This window comes from Oryx dammah, unplaced genomic scaffold (genome assembly GCF_014754425.2).
Source record: "Oryx dammah isolate SB20612 unplaced genomic scaffold, SCBI_Odam_1.1 HiC_scaffold_11209, whole genome shotgun sequence".
NCBI classification, from domain to species: domain Eukaryota; kingdom Metazoa; phylum Chordata; class Mammalia; order Artiodactyla; family Bovidae; genus Oryx; species Oryx dammah.
Window position 1 is genome coordinate 2,043,892 of NW_024080602.1, and position 18,356 is coordinate 2,062,247.

Genomic DNA, 18,356 nt, shown 5'->3' on the forward strand with positions numbered 1-18,356 from the left:
GATGTGACTGGTGATAGAAGCAAGGTCCAATGCTGTAAAGAGCAATATTGCATAGGAACCTGGAATGTCAGGTCCATGAATCAAGGCAAATTGGAAGTGGTCAAACAGGAGATGGCAAGAGTGAACGTTGACATTCTAGGAATCAGCGAACTAAAATGGACTGGAATGGGTGAATTTAACTCAGATGACCATTATATCTACTACTGCGGGCAGGAATCCCTCAGAAGAAATGGAGTAGCCATCATGGTCAACAAAAGAGTCCAAAATGCACTACTTGGATGCAATCTCAAAAATGACAGAATGATCTCTGTTCGTTTCCAAGGCAAACCATTCAATATCACGGTAATCCAAGTCTATGCCCCAACCAGAAACACTGAAGAAGCTGAAGTTGAACAGTTCTATGAAGACCTACAAAACCTTCTAGAACTAACACCCAAAAAAGATGTCCTTTTCATTATAGGGGACTGGAATGCAAAAGTAGGAAGTTAAGAAACACCTGGAGTAACAGGCAAATTTGGCCTTGGAATCCAAAATGAAGCAGGGCAAAGGCTAATAGAGTTCTGCCAAGAGAATGCACTGGTCATAGCAAACACCCTCTCCCAACAACACAAGAGAAGACTCTACACATGGACATCAACAGATGGTCGACACCAAAATCAGATTGATTATATTCTTTGCAGCCAAAGATGGAGAAGCTCTATACAGTCAGCAAAAGCAAGACTGGGAGCTGACTGTGGCTCAGATCATGAACTCCTTATTGCCAAATTCAGACTGAAATTGAAGAAAGTAGAGAAAACCACTAGACCATTCAGGAATGACCTAAATCAAATCCCTTACGACTATACAGTGGAAGTGAGAAATAGATTTAAGGGACTAGATCTGACAGACAGAGTGCCTGATGAACTATGGATGAAGGTTCATGACATTGTACAGGAGACAGGAATCAAGACCATCCCCAAGAAAAAGAAATGCAAAAAAAGCAAAATGGCTGTCTGGGGAGGCCTTACAAATAGCTGTGAAAAGAAGGGAAGCAAAAAGCAAAGGAGAAAAGGAAAGATATAAGCATCTGAATGCTGAGTTCCAAAGAATAGCAAGAAGAGATAAGAAAGCCTTCCTCAGCGATCAATGCAAAGAAATAGAGGAAAACAGAATGGGAATGACTAGAGATCTCGTCAAGAAAATTAGAGACACCAAGGGAACATTTCATGCAAAGAAGGGCACAATAAAGGACAGAAATGGTATGGACCTAACAGAAGCAGAAGATATTAAGAAGAGGTGGCAAGAATACACAGAAGAACTGTACAAAAAAGATCTCCATGACCCAGATAATCACAAAGGTGTAATCACTCACCTAGAGCAAGACATCCTGGAATGTGAAGTCAAGTAGGCCTTAGGAAGCATCACTACGAACAAAGCTAGTGGAGGTGATGGAATACCAGTTGAGCTGTTTTGAATCCTGAAAGATGATGCTGTGAAAGTGCTGCACTCAATATGCCAGCAAATTTGGAAAACTCAGCAGTGGCCACAGGACTGGAAAAGGTCAGTTTTCATTCCATCCCAAAGAAAGGCAATGCAAAAGAATGCTCAAACTACTGCATGATTGTACTCTCAAACGCTAGTAATGCTCAAAATTCTCCAAGCCAGGCTTCAGCAATACATGGACCCTGAACTTCCAGATATTCAAGCTGGTTTTAGAAAAGGCAGAGGAACCAGAGATCAAATTGCCAACATCTGCTGGATCTTTGAAAAAGGAAGAGAGTTCCAGGAAAACATCTATTTCTGCTTTATTGACTATGCCAAAGCCTTTGATTGTGGATCACAATAAACTGTGGAAAATTATGAAAGAGATGGGAATACCAGACCACCTGACCTGCCTCTTCAGAAATCTGTATGCAGGTCAGGAAGCAACAGTTAGGACATGGAGCAACAGACTGGTTCCAAATAGGAAAAGGAGTATGTCAAAGCTGTATATTGTCACCCTGCTTATTTAACTTATATGCAGAGTACATCATGAGAAATGCTGGGCTGGAAGAAGCACATGCTGAAATCAAGATTGCTGGGAGAAGTATCAATAACCTCAGATATGCAGATGACACCACCCTTATGGCAGAAAGTGAAGAGGAACTAAAAAGCCTCTTGGTGAAAGTGAAAGAGGAGAGTGAAAAAGTTGGCTTAAAGCTCAACATTCAGAAAACGAAGATCATGGCATCTGGTCCCATCACTTCATGGCAAATAGGTGGGGAAACAGTGGAAACAGTGTCAGACTTTATTTTTCTGGGCTCCAAAATCTCTGCAGATGGTGATTGCAGCCATGAAATTAAAAGACGCTTACTCCTTGGAAGAAAAGTTATGACCAACCTAGATCGTATATTCAAAAGCAGAGATATTACTTTGCCAACAAAGGTCCGTTTAGTCAAGGCTATGATTTTTCCAGCAGTCATGTATGGAAGTGAGAATTGGACTGTGAAGAAAGCTGAGTACCGAAGAATCGATGCTTTTGAACTGTGGTGTTGGAGAAGACTCTTGAGAGTCCCTTGGACTGCAAGGAGATCCAACCAGTCCATTCTAAAGGAGATGGGTCCTGGGTGTTCATTGAAAGGACTGATGCTGAAGCTGAAACTCCAATACTTTGGCCACCTGATGCAAAGAGCTGATTCATTTGAAAAGACCCTGATGCTGGGAAAGATTGAAGGCCGAGGAGAAGGGGATGACAGAGGATGAGATGGTTGGATGGCATCACCAACTCGACAGACATGGGTTTGGGAGAACTCAGGTAGTTGGTGATGGACAGGGAGGCCTGGCGTGCTGCGGTTCATGGGGTCGCAGAGTCGGACACGACTGAGCGACCGAACTGAACTGTGCTTCCATTAGGTCCAGACTGTTTCTATACTTTATGTGCCCATCTTTGCATGAAATATTCCTTTAGTATCTCCAATTTTCTCAGAGATCTCTAGTCTTTCACATTCTATTGTTTTCTCTATTTATTTGCTCATTTAGGAAAGCTTTCATATCTCTCCTTGGTATTCTTTGGAACTCTGCATTCAGATGGATATCTCTCTCCTTTTCTCCTTTGCCTTTCATTTCTCTTTTCTCAGCGATTTGTAAGGGCTCCTCAAACAACCATTGTGCCTGTTTGCATTTCTTCTTCTTGAGGATGGTCTTGATCACCGCCTCCTCTACAATGTTAGGAACCTCCATCCATAGTTCTTCAGGCACTCTATCAGATCCAATCCCTTGAATCTATTTGTCTAATCATAAAGGGTTTGATTTCGGTCATACCTGAATGATCTAGTGCTCCATTAAGTTTCTCCTCAAATGTCGGGTTATCAGAGTGGCTATCCAGTCTCAGTGGCCTCACCCCACCCCTTCCTATTCCCTCACCAGGCTTCTTTTTTTTTTTTTTTTTGGCCACACCAAGTGGGAACAGGGTCTTAGTTCCCTGGACCAGGGATCAAACTCCTGCAGTGGAAGTTCAGTTCACTCACTCAGTCATGTCCGACTCTTTACAACCCCATGAACTGCAGCACACCAGGCCTCCCTGTCCATCACCAACTCCCAGGTTACCCAAACTCGTGTCCATTGAGTCAGTGATGCCATCCAACCATCTCATCCTCTGTCGTCCCCTTATCTTCCTGCCCTCAATCTTTCCCAGCATCCGGGTCTTTTCAAATGAGTCAATTCTTCACATCAGGTGGCCAAAATATTGTATTGGAGTTTCAGCTTCAACATCAGTCCTTCCAATGAACACCCAGGACTGATATCCTTTAGGAGGGACTGGTTGGATCTCCTTGCAGTTCAAGGGACTCTCAAGTAGAAGGGTGGAGTCTAACTCATTGGACCACCAGGGAAGTCCCCAGGCTTATTTTCTTGATGTGCTGTGCTTAGCCACTCAGTTGACTCTTGGCAACCCCATGGACTGTAGCCCACCAGGCTTCTCTGTCCGTGGGGATTCACCAGGCAACAATATTGGAGTGGGTGGCCATGTCCTCCTCCAGGGGATCCTCCCAACGCAGGGATCAAGCCCAGGTCTCCCACATTGGGTGCGGATTCTTTACCATCTAAGCCACCAGCACTTACCATTGTCTGAATTTATCTATATCTCCTGTCCTACTGGCTGACCAGTGTTATCATCTCCATGAGGGAAGGACAGTTTGGGTTTTCTTCACTTCTATATTCCCAACTCTGAGGACAGTGTTTGTTTTATATATACCTGGCACTAAATAAACATTCACTGAATGATTTCACAATCTATACATATACAGGAATCTATTTTTCATGATGAGTGAACATGTTTTCAGCATAGTAGGTGAAACATAACTAAGTCAAAGGAGAAACAGAACTTTACTATAATAAATTTTATTTTTCCTACCATAGTTTAAGAAAACCAGACATTAGTATAAGCTGGAAGAACATCTCTGAGTCTGGAAATAGGTCTCTGCCTTTTCATTCATAATGGATTGTTGACTGGTAAATCAGAGGCTGACATTCAACAGTATGTTACAAAGCGTTGATATACAGGGTTAAGGGCTGTTTCATATATAAAGGGTACCATGGCCAAACCAAATTCAGGACAAAGCAGATGGGAATGAAAGGTTTCTCTGATGCATCTGACAAAAGCATTCTTTTCCAGAACAGCATCCTGCCTTCCTCAGTATATCTCCTGGGAACTGAGTTCCTTCTCCAAAAAACACTTTGAGAAAGATTGCCGCAGACCAAATATCTCAATCACTTTGCATTCAAAAGCCTTCTAAACATCCCACTTCTAATTCTAATCACCAAGGACCTATTCTTGTCTTTTTTAAAAATACATTTTATTTATTTGGAGCTGCATTGCATCTTCGTGGCTGCGTGCAGGCTACTCTCCGATGCGACGCGCAGGCGTCTCATAGCAGTGGCTTCCCTTATCGTGGAGCAAGGGCCCCAGGGCACTCAGGCTCAGCGGTTCAGTAGCTGCAACTCCTAGGCTCTTAGAGCTCAGACTCAGCAGCTGTGGTGCACAGGCTTAATTGCTCTGAGGCATGTGGGATCTTCCTGGACCAGGGATCACACTGTGTCCCCTACACTGGCAGTGGATTCTCAGCCACTGGACCACCAGGGAAGTCTGACTAATTCATGTCTTTAGGAAAGAAGGAGCGTTCCTCTCCAAAGACTGGGCAAGGAAAATGAAACTCTCCATCTGTGACTGAAGGAAGAGGCAAGTGACTAAATGGCCTCATCCAAGCATACCTGAGTTTTATCACAATGATTGGTAAATTCTAGAGTAGTGTTTCTCAAGCCCAGGGAGGGGGAAGAGGTACATTCTTTTAGGACTGTGCCCGCTCCCCCTCTCCCCTTAGGAGACAGGGCCTTGCTGAGCAATCGCTACCAGTGGGAATATGGCATCTCTCCAAAGTGTACTGAGATGTTAAAAAATAAGAAATTGAAAACTGCTACCTTAAAAGACAAGGCTTCCCAGGTGGTTCAGTGGTAAAGAACTCGCCTGCCAATGCAGGAGCCGCAAGAGACCTGGGTTCATCCCTGGGTCGGGAAGATCCCCTGGAGGAGGAGATGGCAACCCACTCCAGTACTCTTGCCTGGGAAATCCCATGGAGAGGAGCCTGGCAGGTTACTGTCCATGGGCTTGCAAAGAGTCAGACACAACTGAGCATACATACACATATTAAATGACATCCTCCCAGTGCAGTTTTCAACTGACCCACTGCCAATCTTTTTAATTTCTGGAATGGCTTAGCAAAACTATATTCACATTAGACTTCATAGTACTTAATGATAATGAATATATTTGAACACATTCTCATTCAGCATTAGAAGTTTCCAAATCAGTGTACTGCAAACTGTTATAAACTTTAATTGTAACACTGTTCAAAAGTATACAATGGGTCTAAGTTTATCAAATGTATAAAAACATTATGAAACACTTGGCCTTATTTAACATTTCATTTTCATCATTAAGCAATGCTGAAAAAGCCATGTAACCAAAGATTAAGTATTCTAAAAGTCCTTCAGATTAGTCACCTGTGATCTTTCAACTACTTCTGAGCTAAACGAAGAACCTTATGTTACTTTCTATAAACAAGAGAATTAAGAAGACTTCATGCCTTTGGCATTACTAAAATGGAGTATGTAAACTTAGTACCTCTGTCCACCATAAAACTAAAGTTACAGTAAGATGAAATGAAAGCCCAGAACCCCTGCTGGAGTACAATTCCAGTAATAGTGTCAACCTCATGCCAAAAAAACAAATTTTGTGTTGCAGCTTACAATTAATGTACCAAAAATTTACCAGCCTATATAATTTTATCAGTCTGCCTTCCCAGAGGAAGTAAACAGACAATAAAACTAATGAAATCATATTTGTTGACCACTCATATCTGATGTAAATTGCTACTTGTCTTCAGAGTATTAGCTGATGAGCTATTTACAAGGTCATTCAAATGTCTGGGCCAGTTAACCACAGAGGCAGTGTTCTAAGAAACTGGGGTGTTCCTGAGTCAGCAGAAGAGGGTCCTGCATTGCGATGCATGGCCCCTTAAGTCGTTAGCAAGTCCATGTCAGGGAGTGATGGGCCTCTGTTAAAAACTGTTTTGCATCAGCATTTCTGTACTCTATGAAAACACCATGAAATACTGAACTTTTCATGAGTGATGCAACAGACGAGAAAATATTCAGTGTTTTAGTACTCCACAGAGTAGAAAGCAGAGGACACAGCCTTAGGTGGTGAGCTGCTGAAAGTTAGACCAAGCAAAACACAGCTGATAGGCCCTGTGCATTCTGGAATTAGTGACTCCATCATTTCTGCAAGTTTGGCCCATGGCCCTCCTGGCAATCACCTGGGGAACTTGTTCCAGTACGGACCTTCTGCAGGAAACCAACACTTTAATAAAGCAGCGTCTCCTGATTCGCCTGGGGGACCTATAGTTATCACAAGCTCACCAAGTGTTTCCATTCCTTTGGCAAAGCCTTTAGTGTCCTCTGCATATGAACGTTAAATTCTGCAGCACATATGAAATGCTGAAGCAACATTAAATGTATAACCTCCCCAAATATTGTGACGTCATTGGTTAAAAGGTGATAGATGAGTACAACCAATTGGGATTAATTCAGTTGGTGCCCTCTGGGTAACACACTTTACCTGTGCTGCATAATACTTCACAGCATCAAACCGGCAACAAGAAAACAGAGCAAAACAGAGCATATGACACCCAGCCACAGGCTGTGAACTTTCAACAAAATCCAAGTCCATAATGGCATGGGAACCTTGCATGGTGAAGCAGAATGGACTTGTGGGAAAAGAGGGCGCTCTTTCAATTCATATCCTTCACTAGGTGGGGAAAGGAAGAAGGCCCCTCCCCAAACCAGGTTTCTTCATTCTGGAATGCCTTCCCAGTCCCCACAGCTCCCACAGACTCAATTTCTGCTTTCTCAGGTTCCCCGACTGACCTTCCCAGCTCATCTTCCACTGTGGAAGGAAAGGCTTTGCTACATAAAACTCATCAAATGAAGCATGTTCCATTTTCCAAAAGTAACACTTCAAGGGTAGTAAAGCTTAATCCAACTATTTAATAGTAAAGCTACAAGGATGGTATGCCTAATCCAGCTGTTTAAATAGAATTGGAGAACATACTTTAAATAAATTAAAAGCTAAATGAAATAACGATTTGCATGAATGAGGACTGACTTGAACCCACGTCCCCCTTTTAAAATCGTACTTACAGAATCCAGTGCACATCTAGAGAAATGTCCCCAGTTAAATACCTTATTGACCTGAACCCGCTCAAAAATGCCAAGGTATCAAGCATTCTAAATATTTTAGGCCACTGTAAACTGGGACCATGCCATTGGCTTATGGTAGTTAGGATGTTGTAGCTTAATGCTGACATTTGGTACGAAAAGCTTATGGTATGAATCAGGTTTTCTTTTTATGTAATTCCGGCTCGGGAATCCGATACAGAGCAGCTGAGAAATAAACTATGTTGCTGAGGCTGAAGATGAGGCACAGAAGCATGGCTCCGGCTATCTGGGCAAACAACAGGGGCCTGCCGTGGGCCAGCAGCCATTCCTTCCTCAGTGTCTTGTCCAGAAGGATGGCTTCCATCTGCATGTGTGTGGCCAGGATCACACACACGTGGAACAGCTGGTGGCTGTGACCTAAAGCGAGCACACAAAAGGCCCCAAAGTCAGCAATAAAAGAGGAATGGCCTCCTGTAACATCCTATGGCTCGTGAGCTAAAAACACTACGTGGAGTGAAAGAAGCTAGATACAAGATACCCACTGTCCGGAAAAGGCAGATCCAGAGAGACAGAAAATAGATGAGTGGTTGTTTTGGGTAGGGGGTGGGAGCTGAGATTAACAGTACATGGGCAGGAAGGATCTTACTGGGGTGTTCTAAAACTCAGATATGGTGATAGTTACACAATGTAGTAAATTTGCTAAAAAATAAAAAGATTGTACACTTGAAATTAGGGTATTATGTTATATATAACGTGTGTGTGTGCAGGCTCAGTTGCTCAGTTGTGTCTGACTCTTTGCGACCCCACGGACTGCAGTCTGCCAGGCTCCTCTGTCCATGGAATTTTCCAGGCAAGAATAATGGAGTGGGTTTCCACGCCTTCCTCCAGGGGATCTTCCCAACTCAGGGATCAAACCCGTGAGTCCTGTGTCTCCCGCACTGGCAGGTGGATTCTTTACCCCTAGCGCCACCTGGGAAGCCCATGTATGATATATAAAGTTTTTTTTTTTAATATCATGTGAGAAAAATAAAAAGGCCATCAGAGAAAACCAAATCCATTTTTAAAACAACTTATCCACCAGTCCCGCTTTTCACATGAGAAAGTTCTACTAAAGTTTACCTCTTGAGAGCTGTCACTGGTCAGTTCTGATCCTGACTTCAATACCAAAGGGGAAGCCAGCCAGATTTTCTGCTGACCACTTGTGAAATGCTCCGCTCCCTACTGCTGGTTAATCCCAGACACAATGAGGGGCTCCTTCTCTCTGATAGCTCACAGGCCCCCGGTCAGCATGTATGCCTCCCCAGAGGGTGGGAGCCCAGTGGAGGGTGGCTGACTTGGTAGTTGGTGAGAAAAGGAATCCATTGCCCAGGGCTGGGGATTGCCTGGGGGGGACAGTCCACAGAAACCAGGAGTGAGATGAGAGCCCTACCTGTTTCATGGGCTGATTGTATCTCCCCCTCCCAAATTCACAGGTCGAAAGTCTTAACTCCCAGTACCTGAGAATGTGACCATATTTGGAGATAGGGTTTTAAAAGACAAGGAAGTTAAAACGAGGTCACTAGCATGGGACCCGCTCTGGTATCTTTATAAGAAGAGGAGATTAGGGTGTACACGTACCCAGAGGAGAGATCATGTGAAAAGAAATGGAGATGGCCCCTGGCAAGCCAAGGAGAGAGGACTTGGGAGAAACCAACCCTGCCATCCCCTTGATCTTGGGCTTCTAACCTCGGCATTATGAGAAAATAAACTTCTTTTGTATCAGCCATGCAGTCTGTGGTTCTTTGTTATGGCAGCACTAGCAGACTAATACAAGAGTTAAATAAGGACCCTCCTTCAGTTAAAAAAACAAAAAAGAATTCAGTGTTTTACCCCCAGGATTTATCCTATAGTAAGTATTCAATAAATGTGTCCACAGAAGGGACCAGACTGGCCATCTGCCCCAATGAGCCAGAGCCAGGTCGTGAATGAAGATGCAGGAAAGTTGAATGAGAGACCAACGATTTCCTTAGGGCAAGGAGCTGCCAGCACCCCAGCCTGCATCCCCCAGGGAGACACTGTGCCTGGAGGGGCCACCCTGCCTCACTCAAGCCATACTACTGGGCTGTGCACAATTTCCAAATCTGTGTGTTTTGTGGCAGAAGTGGTTCCTTATCCAGCTGAGAACCGTACTCTCCAAGGACACAGGGCCAAGCAGTAGGAAGTGACCAGCTGCGCTCACCGACTGAGGCACAAACCTGTCTCCATCAGAGCAGGAGACAAACAGATGGAAGAGCCAAGAGCACTGGAAGGATGTGAAATGTGCCTGCAGCGGGAAAAGTGATGTCAACAACCCGTCTGGCAGGAATAGGGAGGAGCTTCCTGTGGGCACTGGGGAGGAAGTTCAAAAGCTGGCTGACTCTGTTACTTAAGGACAGAGATCTTTCCAAAGCCCTTGTTTAAGATGTTGTCGTTATCTGCCATCTCTGCCATGTCCCCCCACTGGAGTATCTTTCTGCTCTAGGCCCAAAAGGACAGGATAGAGGTAAGTAAATAAAATGTTATTAAGAAGCCAGAGTTGGCAAAATAAGGCCCAGTGTCTATTTATGTTTTTCCTGCTGACCCCAGACTTTGTACATGATCAGCTCTATTTCCTCCAGCTGGGCTGGGGCTAGGGAGGTGGACGTGCTGGGCAGGCTCCTTGGGCAGGTTCCAATCCCCTGGCCCTCTCATCTCCCTCCTTGTTTGAAATCTGCCCTCTAACCATTTTGCTCACTGTGATCCCTTCTGGCAGAGGAGAAGGAATAAAGGAGATGAAACACTTGTCAAAGCAAAATGTGGCCATGTTTCTTGGGTAGAAGATGGAAACTCATGGACAAAATGGGCCTGGGGAGAACCGAGGTTCCTGCTTGCCACCTGGGGATGAGGACCTAGATGTCCACGGAGCTCTCCTTATCCAAGGAGCTCCCATCCCAGGACCCCTCAGCCTCACCAGAAGTGGCCCAAGGCTGCCTCCTCCAGCCAGTCCCAGAGCCAGGGTGGAGGAGACACGTTCCACAGCGCTTCCCTCGTCCCTCGACAGAGAGGAAGGAACTCTGCCAGCAGGTATAAACCCCTGTAGCTCTGATGCCTCCTCTTCACCACATGGCTTCTCTGGCTTGAGCACGTTCAGGCTCACCTGGAGAATCACTCGGCTTCTGAGAGTGCTGGGCCCAGCCCAACGGGATGTCTCGGGGGTGGGGGCTGAGATCCGCACGTTCCCAGGTGAGGCTGAGACTACTCGTCCAGACTGGAAACTGCTGAGGCTAGGAACCACTGCTCTACCACGATTCCTGGCACCATCACACCCACCTGAATGAGACACTCTTTCCTCTCCTTGGCACTGCCCCCCGCCGGCTGGTAACCTCAGAGCCTTCTGTACCCTGTCTTTCCTCTTCCTCTTTACAGCTGCCTTCCATGGTCACTTAATAATGGGATTTCACGTTCGAGGTAATAATGGGACTCTCCTGTCCCCATACCCGCCAGAAATGCTTTAGAATCCTAGACCCACTTCTCTCCATCCTCTGCCACCCTCCCTGGGCCTCCACGGTCTGTGTACTTCCCGGTCTCTGCCACTTGACAATCTCACTCACCTTGGCCTGGGCCTGGAGAACTTCCCGAGGATTTGCTTCTCGCCCTGCCCCCGCCTCCCCCTGGGCAGTGGGGCCACCACGTGCTCACCAATGTAGTCGAAGCGTCCAGGGGCCAGGCGCTCTGGCAGGTGCGCAGAGTAGAAGAAAGAGGCCAGGAGGGTCATGGCCACGTGCTTCTGGTGGTACAAGGTGGCTTCGTTCTCCGCACTTTCCCCGGCAAACAGGAATACCTGCAGGTATTTAAAGAAACGCCAAGCCTTAAAATGGATAACCTACAAGGACCTGTTGTATACCGCAGGGAACTCTGCTCAACATACTGTAAAAACCAAAACGGGAAAAGAATTTGAAAAAGAACAGATAGCTGTTTATGTATCACTGAGTCACTTTCCTGTACACCTGAAACAAACACAACATTGTAAATCAACTCTACTCCAACGTAAAATGAAAAGCTTAAAGAAAGAGAGAAACACAGGTCTCGAGAGGAGGTCTGTAGACCTCCCCACACACATAAGTGGACTCCGTGCGCCAAAGCCGTTCCCTCCTGGGGTCTGTGCTTGGAAAAGGACCTCACAGGGCCTGTGTGAGCAGGCTTCCTGTTCTGAGTGTGATCGACAGAGACCTAAGGTAACTGTATTTTAACCCCCTACATGCTCATGAGAGCCTTTGGGTTATTTAGTTACAAAAAAAAAATGAAGAAAGGAAGGAAGGAAAGGAAAACAACAGAAGTAAAGAGAAAAGGAAAGGAAAAAAAAAATTCTGCTAGATATATCACTATTCTGCCCCAACCCCACCCCTGGGGCTAAAATATAAGTATAGTTAAAAAATGGCCCATTCACACTTGAACTCACTTTTAACCAGCACATCCCTTGAACTGATGCTCTTAATTAAGGCTTTAAGGCCTAGGAATTCCTGGAAGGCCTTCTGAGTCATCAAAAGCTATTAATTATGGACATTATCCTGGTTTGGGTTTGGTAATGGCTTTTGTAGGACTGTTAAAAATAGCTGCAGCCACCACCTACCGAGGGCACCAGGCCAGGCCTTCTGTGTACACCACTTCATCGGAGCCTCAACAATGACCACACGGCAGACTCCACTTCCCCCATTTTGCAGATGAGAGTACTGGGCTGGAAGGTGACTTCCCAACCACTAATTAGTAGAGAAGTCAGGCTGATTTGCAGAGCCTGAGTGCTCAGCCACAGCACCGTACAGGGTAAGACCCTTCCTCCCCCACTGCCCAGAGTCTGATGCGGCCGAGTACCAGGAGCGTCCAGCACCCATCCTGACAAGAAGCTGTGCTGTCTGCAAGGGTGGCCTGTGGGGCTGGCTTGTTCTCTCTGCGCTGGTTTCCTGGGTGTGGTCTGTGTCCTCCAGAGAGGATTCGACGGAGTGGGCTGCATCCCCTCTTCTGGGTCTCCCCAGACCCACGCGGGCTGAGCATGGAGCACAGGCTCAGTGTCTCAGCTGGTGGAGCCAGCTTGACCCCTCCCCTTCAGCCCTGGGCGCTGCCATCTTGGCCTCATGCACCAGACTCTTACCCTGCCTCCACCCACGGGGCCTGGGCCTGGAACGGCTGAGCCCATCAGGTCTGTTTATTTGATGACTCCTCCTCTACCCCTCTGGGAAGGAGGGGGTGTCAGCCTCATTTAAAGATAAGGAAACTGAGGCTCAGAGAGGTTTTGTTCATTGCCTAATGTCACACAGCCAGTGAGCAGTGGGACTGGGATTTGAACGCACAGCCATCTGAGAGTGCATGAACTTTCCCTCTTCTTGTCTTCCCTCCTATACCCTCTTCCTTTGTGTTCACCATCTATCCTTTAAGACCTTCAGTCATACGCTTTCCTTCCCTACTACATCTATGTTAATTGATGATAATATATACTAATGCATTTATGGGACTCTCACCACCAGCTAGTACTGTACACATTATCTCATGTAATCCTCCCCATAGCCTGACACAAGGAGGTGTTATTACCAGGCCATTTTACAGGTGAGGGAAGTCAAGACACAGAGATGGTAGAAAACCTGCCCGAAGTCTTGCAGTGAGTGAATATTAGAGATTTTGCCTCCAGAGCCCACTCTCCTGCTCACTCTACTAAACCCCAGGCTGCCTCCCCTGCCCAGCCCTCCGAGATTGCTCCAGAGCCTGCGGGTAGCACTAGCCACTGATGCATCTCCTGGCACCACCTACCTAGTGCCCGTGGTGGGTGGTGGCTGCCCATGCCCGTTAGGGCCTCTGTGCATGCCACCTAACTGGCCTGCGAGTGCCATTAAGGGGGCACGTGCGGCTCTGCTCCCACAACCAGGACAGCGTCTGACCCCCAGAGCTCAGGACACAATCGATTCCCTGGTGTTGCCAACAGACAAAGGGGTCAGAGCAGGGCCCTTACCCTGAATAAGATGGGAAGGGAGTCCCAGGTGTAGGGAAAAGCAAAGGCCAGGACGCGAAGCATCTTACAGAGCCCGGGCTTCTGTATCTCAAAAAACCTAAATCAGGAAAGGAAATGGGGGAGAAATGAGAATGAAAAGCAGTTTCAGTCAATAACACACACACTAAAAATAACCAAGGCCGAGTAACCCACAGAAAGCAACCATTTGTGCACAAACTCCTCCCTCGGCCAGCAGCTTCCCCACCAGTCCTCTCCACTTCTCCCACCAGCCCCCCTGGGAAGGGCTCCATCTCAGATGTGAAAAGAGTTCAGAGGCACCATCTCCTGGCACCATAAGAAGCAATGGTATCCAAAATCAGGGAGGAGGCGTGGAGCAAAAAACCTTTGAGGGACAAGTTATCTAACTGCCACAGAGCCTTCCAGAAGTCAGACCAGTAGCCACCAGGAGAGGGAGACTGTGGGGCACGGGCGGGTCCAAACACACTCCTGGGGCCAGCACCTCTGCAAAGGTTGAGATGCTCAGCTAGTCAGAGTCGCCAGCTGATTACCATGCAAAAGCCCTGGGTACAATTAGGTGTTTAACGACAAGAGATTTCTGGACTATTTAATCACACACAGGAATCCTGGGCTGGGGAAACTGAGAAAGCATGGTCCTTCCTTCTCTCTGTCATCACCACCCCCACCTGCCCCTCGTTCAAAGACAGAGGAAGCCAGCATTAAAATGAGCGGTGCGAAAGTCGCCAAGACGGGCAGGTCCTTCGGGATGGAACACCATGGGACCTCAGCCGGCTCGGGCCAAGCCTGCGGAGTGGGCAGCAGCTGAGGGTTGGGGGGCGGGGGGCAGTGAGGAGCACAGACGGCAGGCTAGACACCAGGCAAGGGAGTTGAAGGAGAGGCTCCATACTAAACCACAGCCCTGAGCTGGGGCTCGGGCAAGAAAGAGCTCACAGTCCCAGGCTGGGCCCTGTGGCAGGGCAGGTACCTGCTTCAAAAACACATCGTACTGTGCTGGCTGGGTTCTCCCTTGGGACCCACAGGACTGTGAGGCCAGAGCCTCCCCCGGCAAAGGTGATATGCAGAGCCAGGGTGTTGAGGCTTGTAGGGTGGCTGTTATGGGGAAGCCTGGAAGATGATGGGGGCACTGGGGCCCTCCAGCCCTTCTTGACAGTTCTGTCCCTCATCACACTCTCCGGTGGGGGTAAGGTCTGCTCCTCACCTCTGTTCCCCAGGTGCCCTGTCCCAGCCCACTCGCCTGCCCCTTCTCCACCAAACAGGGTCTGCTGTTCCCCCAGCCCGGGTCCATCTCTTCCAGCAGGATCTTCACATCCTCTATGAGCCCCACTGTGCCCACATCCTCTGCCATAGAATACGGCAGAGACACCCTCATCTGCCTCCAGGGTGGTCAGGGTGGGGCTGGGTCTGCTCAGCTCTCCATCCCCAGCATCCAGCTCAGAAGTGTGCCTGGGGATGTGGACATGTGCTCAGCAGCCCAGCCTGGGGACCCCTGTTCACCATGGACCCCGAGAAGCCCCATAACCTTCAGAGATGAGCTTCAACTTCACTCAAGCCCATGGGCATGTCCCTTCTTCTTTTCTGACGCTGGGACACTGGGCAGAGAAAGAAGAGAAGCTCAAAGAGGAGGAGGAGAAATAAGGGACCTCAACTCATCATCCCCCAGAACAGAACCCCAGCCTTGGAGGAAACCACAAACCCTGGGATAGGTGAGGCTGCACAGGGTCACGATCTGACAACAGTGTTTGTCTTAGACACCCTGAGTCTGGCCCAGTCCCTGACCTTTGTGACCATCTCATCCAGTGCGTGATGTAACCCTCCCATGCCCCAGAATCCTCACATGTACCACGGGGATGACTACAGAATCCCTTATGGGCTTGTTGCAAGGGTTTAATCAAATGATGCTCACTAGCAGCTTACAGCTGTGCAGAGCACAGAGTAACACTCACGAAATAGCAGAATTTAAAAAAAAATGTGTGTTGTAGGACCCATCCTCTCCCTCTCCCCATCTTGTAGCCACATGGTACCAGAAAATAGGACAGGAGGGAACAGACAAGTTCTGGGTGATTTGCCTAAAATCAGCTGAGCTAATAAGAGGCACAGCTAGGATTTACAGCCAGGCCGTCTGGTTGCCTTCCCACCCTCTCCCCCTTGGGCAGGTCTCAGACCACTCCCCAAACTCTGCTCTTACGGACACCCCTCTGTGCCAGGAGGCGAACAGAACACACTTTCACTGCCCCAAGAGTCAGAGCCCATCTTTCCCAGGGCCTTCTCAGTCTATGCTGGCCGACCCTGCCCAACTGCGCAAGCCTGCTCCCTCCCTCCCTCCCTCCCCATGCTCCACCACCGCCTATCACCTCTGGGTGCAAAGAGACTTGCTCTTAAAGCACGCTATCTCTGTGGCCACTTACACAGGAAGAAAGATGGCTCTGGTTGGCGAGGGCCATCCCCCAAAACACGGATTTCCTGCGACTTGAGACATGGCGCCCGGCCTGATAAAGTACTTCCCCAAGGGCAAACGAACCAGCCTCTCCAGCTGCCAAGCCGAGTCTACAGAGGGAAAAAGGAGACAAAGCAGAACAGAAGAGAGCAACAGAGAACAAGAGGCAGAAGGGCCAGCAGCCACAAAGACGGTGGGCCTATCACCAAAGTGCAATTCCAAATCAGGCCACAGGGTGTCGCCACAGCCAGAGGGAGGGGAAGGAGCCATGGCATTCTCCAAAGCGCACCACGCCCGAGTCTCCAAAGCCTTGCCTGGCGAGGCAACGCCTGTCCCTCAGGGCTGGGAGTCAGGAAGTCAGGCTTCCTCTGCCTAAAGCCAGGTGGGCAGGAAACATTGGATTTCGGGAGAAGCCTCTACCAAGAAAGCGCTGATACAATACCAGTCTATTCAAAAACTGATAAATCCTGTTGCAACAAAGCTAGAGAGATGTGCAAGTGAATTCCAGAACTATGCTTGAAACAAGTGAGCCTTTGGAAACATTATCCTATTGCTGAGGGGCGTGTGTGTGCGCGCCTGCGTGCACACAGCGGGGGTGAGGGTGGGGTGGTATTATGGCTGTTTTGTTGTTGTGTGGATGACATAACAGGAATGTGGACATTTCCACCTGCTGACCCTTGGCCCCAGCAGCAGTCTATCATCTGGCTGAGCCCTCTGACCTCTGGATGTGTGGGAACCACTGTTTGCTAAGCCTTCTGTCTCCAGCTCTGACCTCCAAACCCTCTTCCAGGCCTGCCTCAGACCGCTCTGAGCTGCCGAAGCACCACTGCCAAAACACGGCTCTCACAGCACAGCTCACATTTCTCCAGGGATGAAAACCCATCCCTCCCTCACAGCACTGACCACACGGTGTTCCACAGAGCGAGCATGTGTCTAAAAAAGCAACTGCTGGGTGCTCTGGATGGATGAATGGAAAAGGACCCACAGTGACTCGTGATGCACAGCAAACGTGTAACTACCACTCCTGAGCGAGTGCAGGTGAAGCTTCCTGAGCCGGCAGGTGGTCAGCAGGTATGAGCCAGCAGGGTCTCTGCCACACCCACCTGGCTCCACGAGCCACGGAGAGGTCATATGTTCTGTCATTTCCCCCATAAACACTACAGAACAAGAAGGCAGTTTTCCAGAACGTGTTCCTTTGAACTAAATTCCATGATTGTTGTTTAGTTGCTAAGCCGTCTGCGACTCTATGCACCCCCATGGACTGTAGCCTGCCAGGCCCCTCTGTCCATGGGATTCTCCAGACAAGAATACTGGAGTGGGTTGCCATTCCTTCTCCAGGAGATCTTCCTGACCCAGGGATCAAACCCGCATCTCCTGCATTGCAGGTGGATTCTTTATCACTGAGCCACATGGGAAGCTCCCAGCTCTCTATGTGGAATTTACCTAAAGGACATGTATTATGTGGGAACAAAGGCCATTCGGACCACACTACTCTGGGAAGCATGTGGATAACTAAAGCACAACTCATGAGCTTCATGGTCTCCTTTTGTGCTCAGGAAAAGAGGTGGTTCTTGGACTCCTAGCCATGTCACAGATTGATACAGCAGGAGGGAGAGGCAGGGGTGGGCCTGAGGGATGCAGGGGAGAAGGCAAGGAGAGAAACCTTGGAAAAGGCACTGAAGCTGGCATCATTGATGCCTAAACAGAAGGAACCCAGGGAACTTCGTCTCAGGGACCCCTGCTTAAGGGCCATGATTGGCCCAAGGCCACACAGCAAGCCTGTGAAGCTGGGCCTCCAGACGGCCCTCGCCTGCCTCCACTGCCTCCCTTGCAGTTAGTCAGGGCCAAGTCTCTCCCCACACACGCAGGAGCCCTCCTCCTCAGACACCGAAGACAAAGACAGAGAATGAAAACAAAGGGGAGAGGTCTTGTAAGAGCAGGGAACCCCCAGCACACGGGAAGGACAGAGGACGAGACGCGAAGGAAGCTGGACGGGCCCACAGGGGGACATCCCACTCCATCCTTGGCTCCAGGCATGTGGCGTTTGCTTCTTTCTCCCTTCCTGTTCCCCGAGCCCCCACTGAGCCCCACAGGGCACAGTACCCAAGTCCACAGAACTGTCTTCTATGAAGTTTACTGTCCTTCCTGAGCACAAGGCCAGTCCTCTGTAGGACACGC

General features: G+C 48.4%; 1 protein-coding gene across 1 annotated transcript in view; it reads right to left on the reverse strand.

Annotated features, from left to right (window-relative positions):
* Positions 1-4,340: 4,340 nt before the first annotated feature.
* LOC120860881 (membrane progestin receptor gamma) overlaps positions 4,341-18,356 on the reverse strand; it is an 88,852-nt gene continuing 74,836 nt past the window's right edge. Inside the window, exons 6-8 of the mRNA XM_040236584.1 lie at positions 13,727-13,823; positions 11,428-11,569; positions 4,341-8,148 (exon numbers count right to left, since the gene is read on the reverse strand). Of these exons, the coding sequence (XP_040092518.1) occupies positions 7,907-8,148; positions 11,428-11,569; positions 13,727-13,823 (481 nt within the window). The 3' untranslated portion in view covers positions 4,341-7,906. The remainder of the gene's footprint in view (positions 8,149-11,427; positions 11,570-13,726; positions 13,824-18,356) is intronic.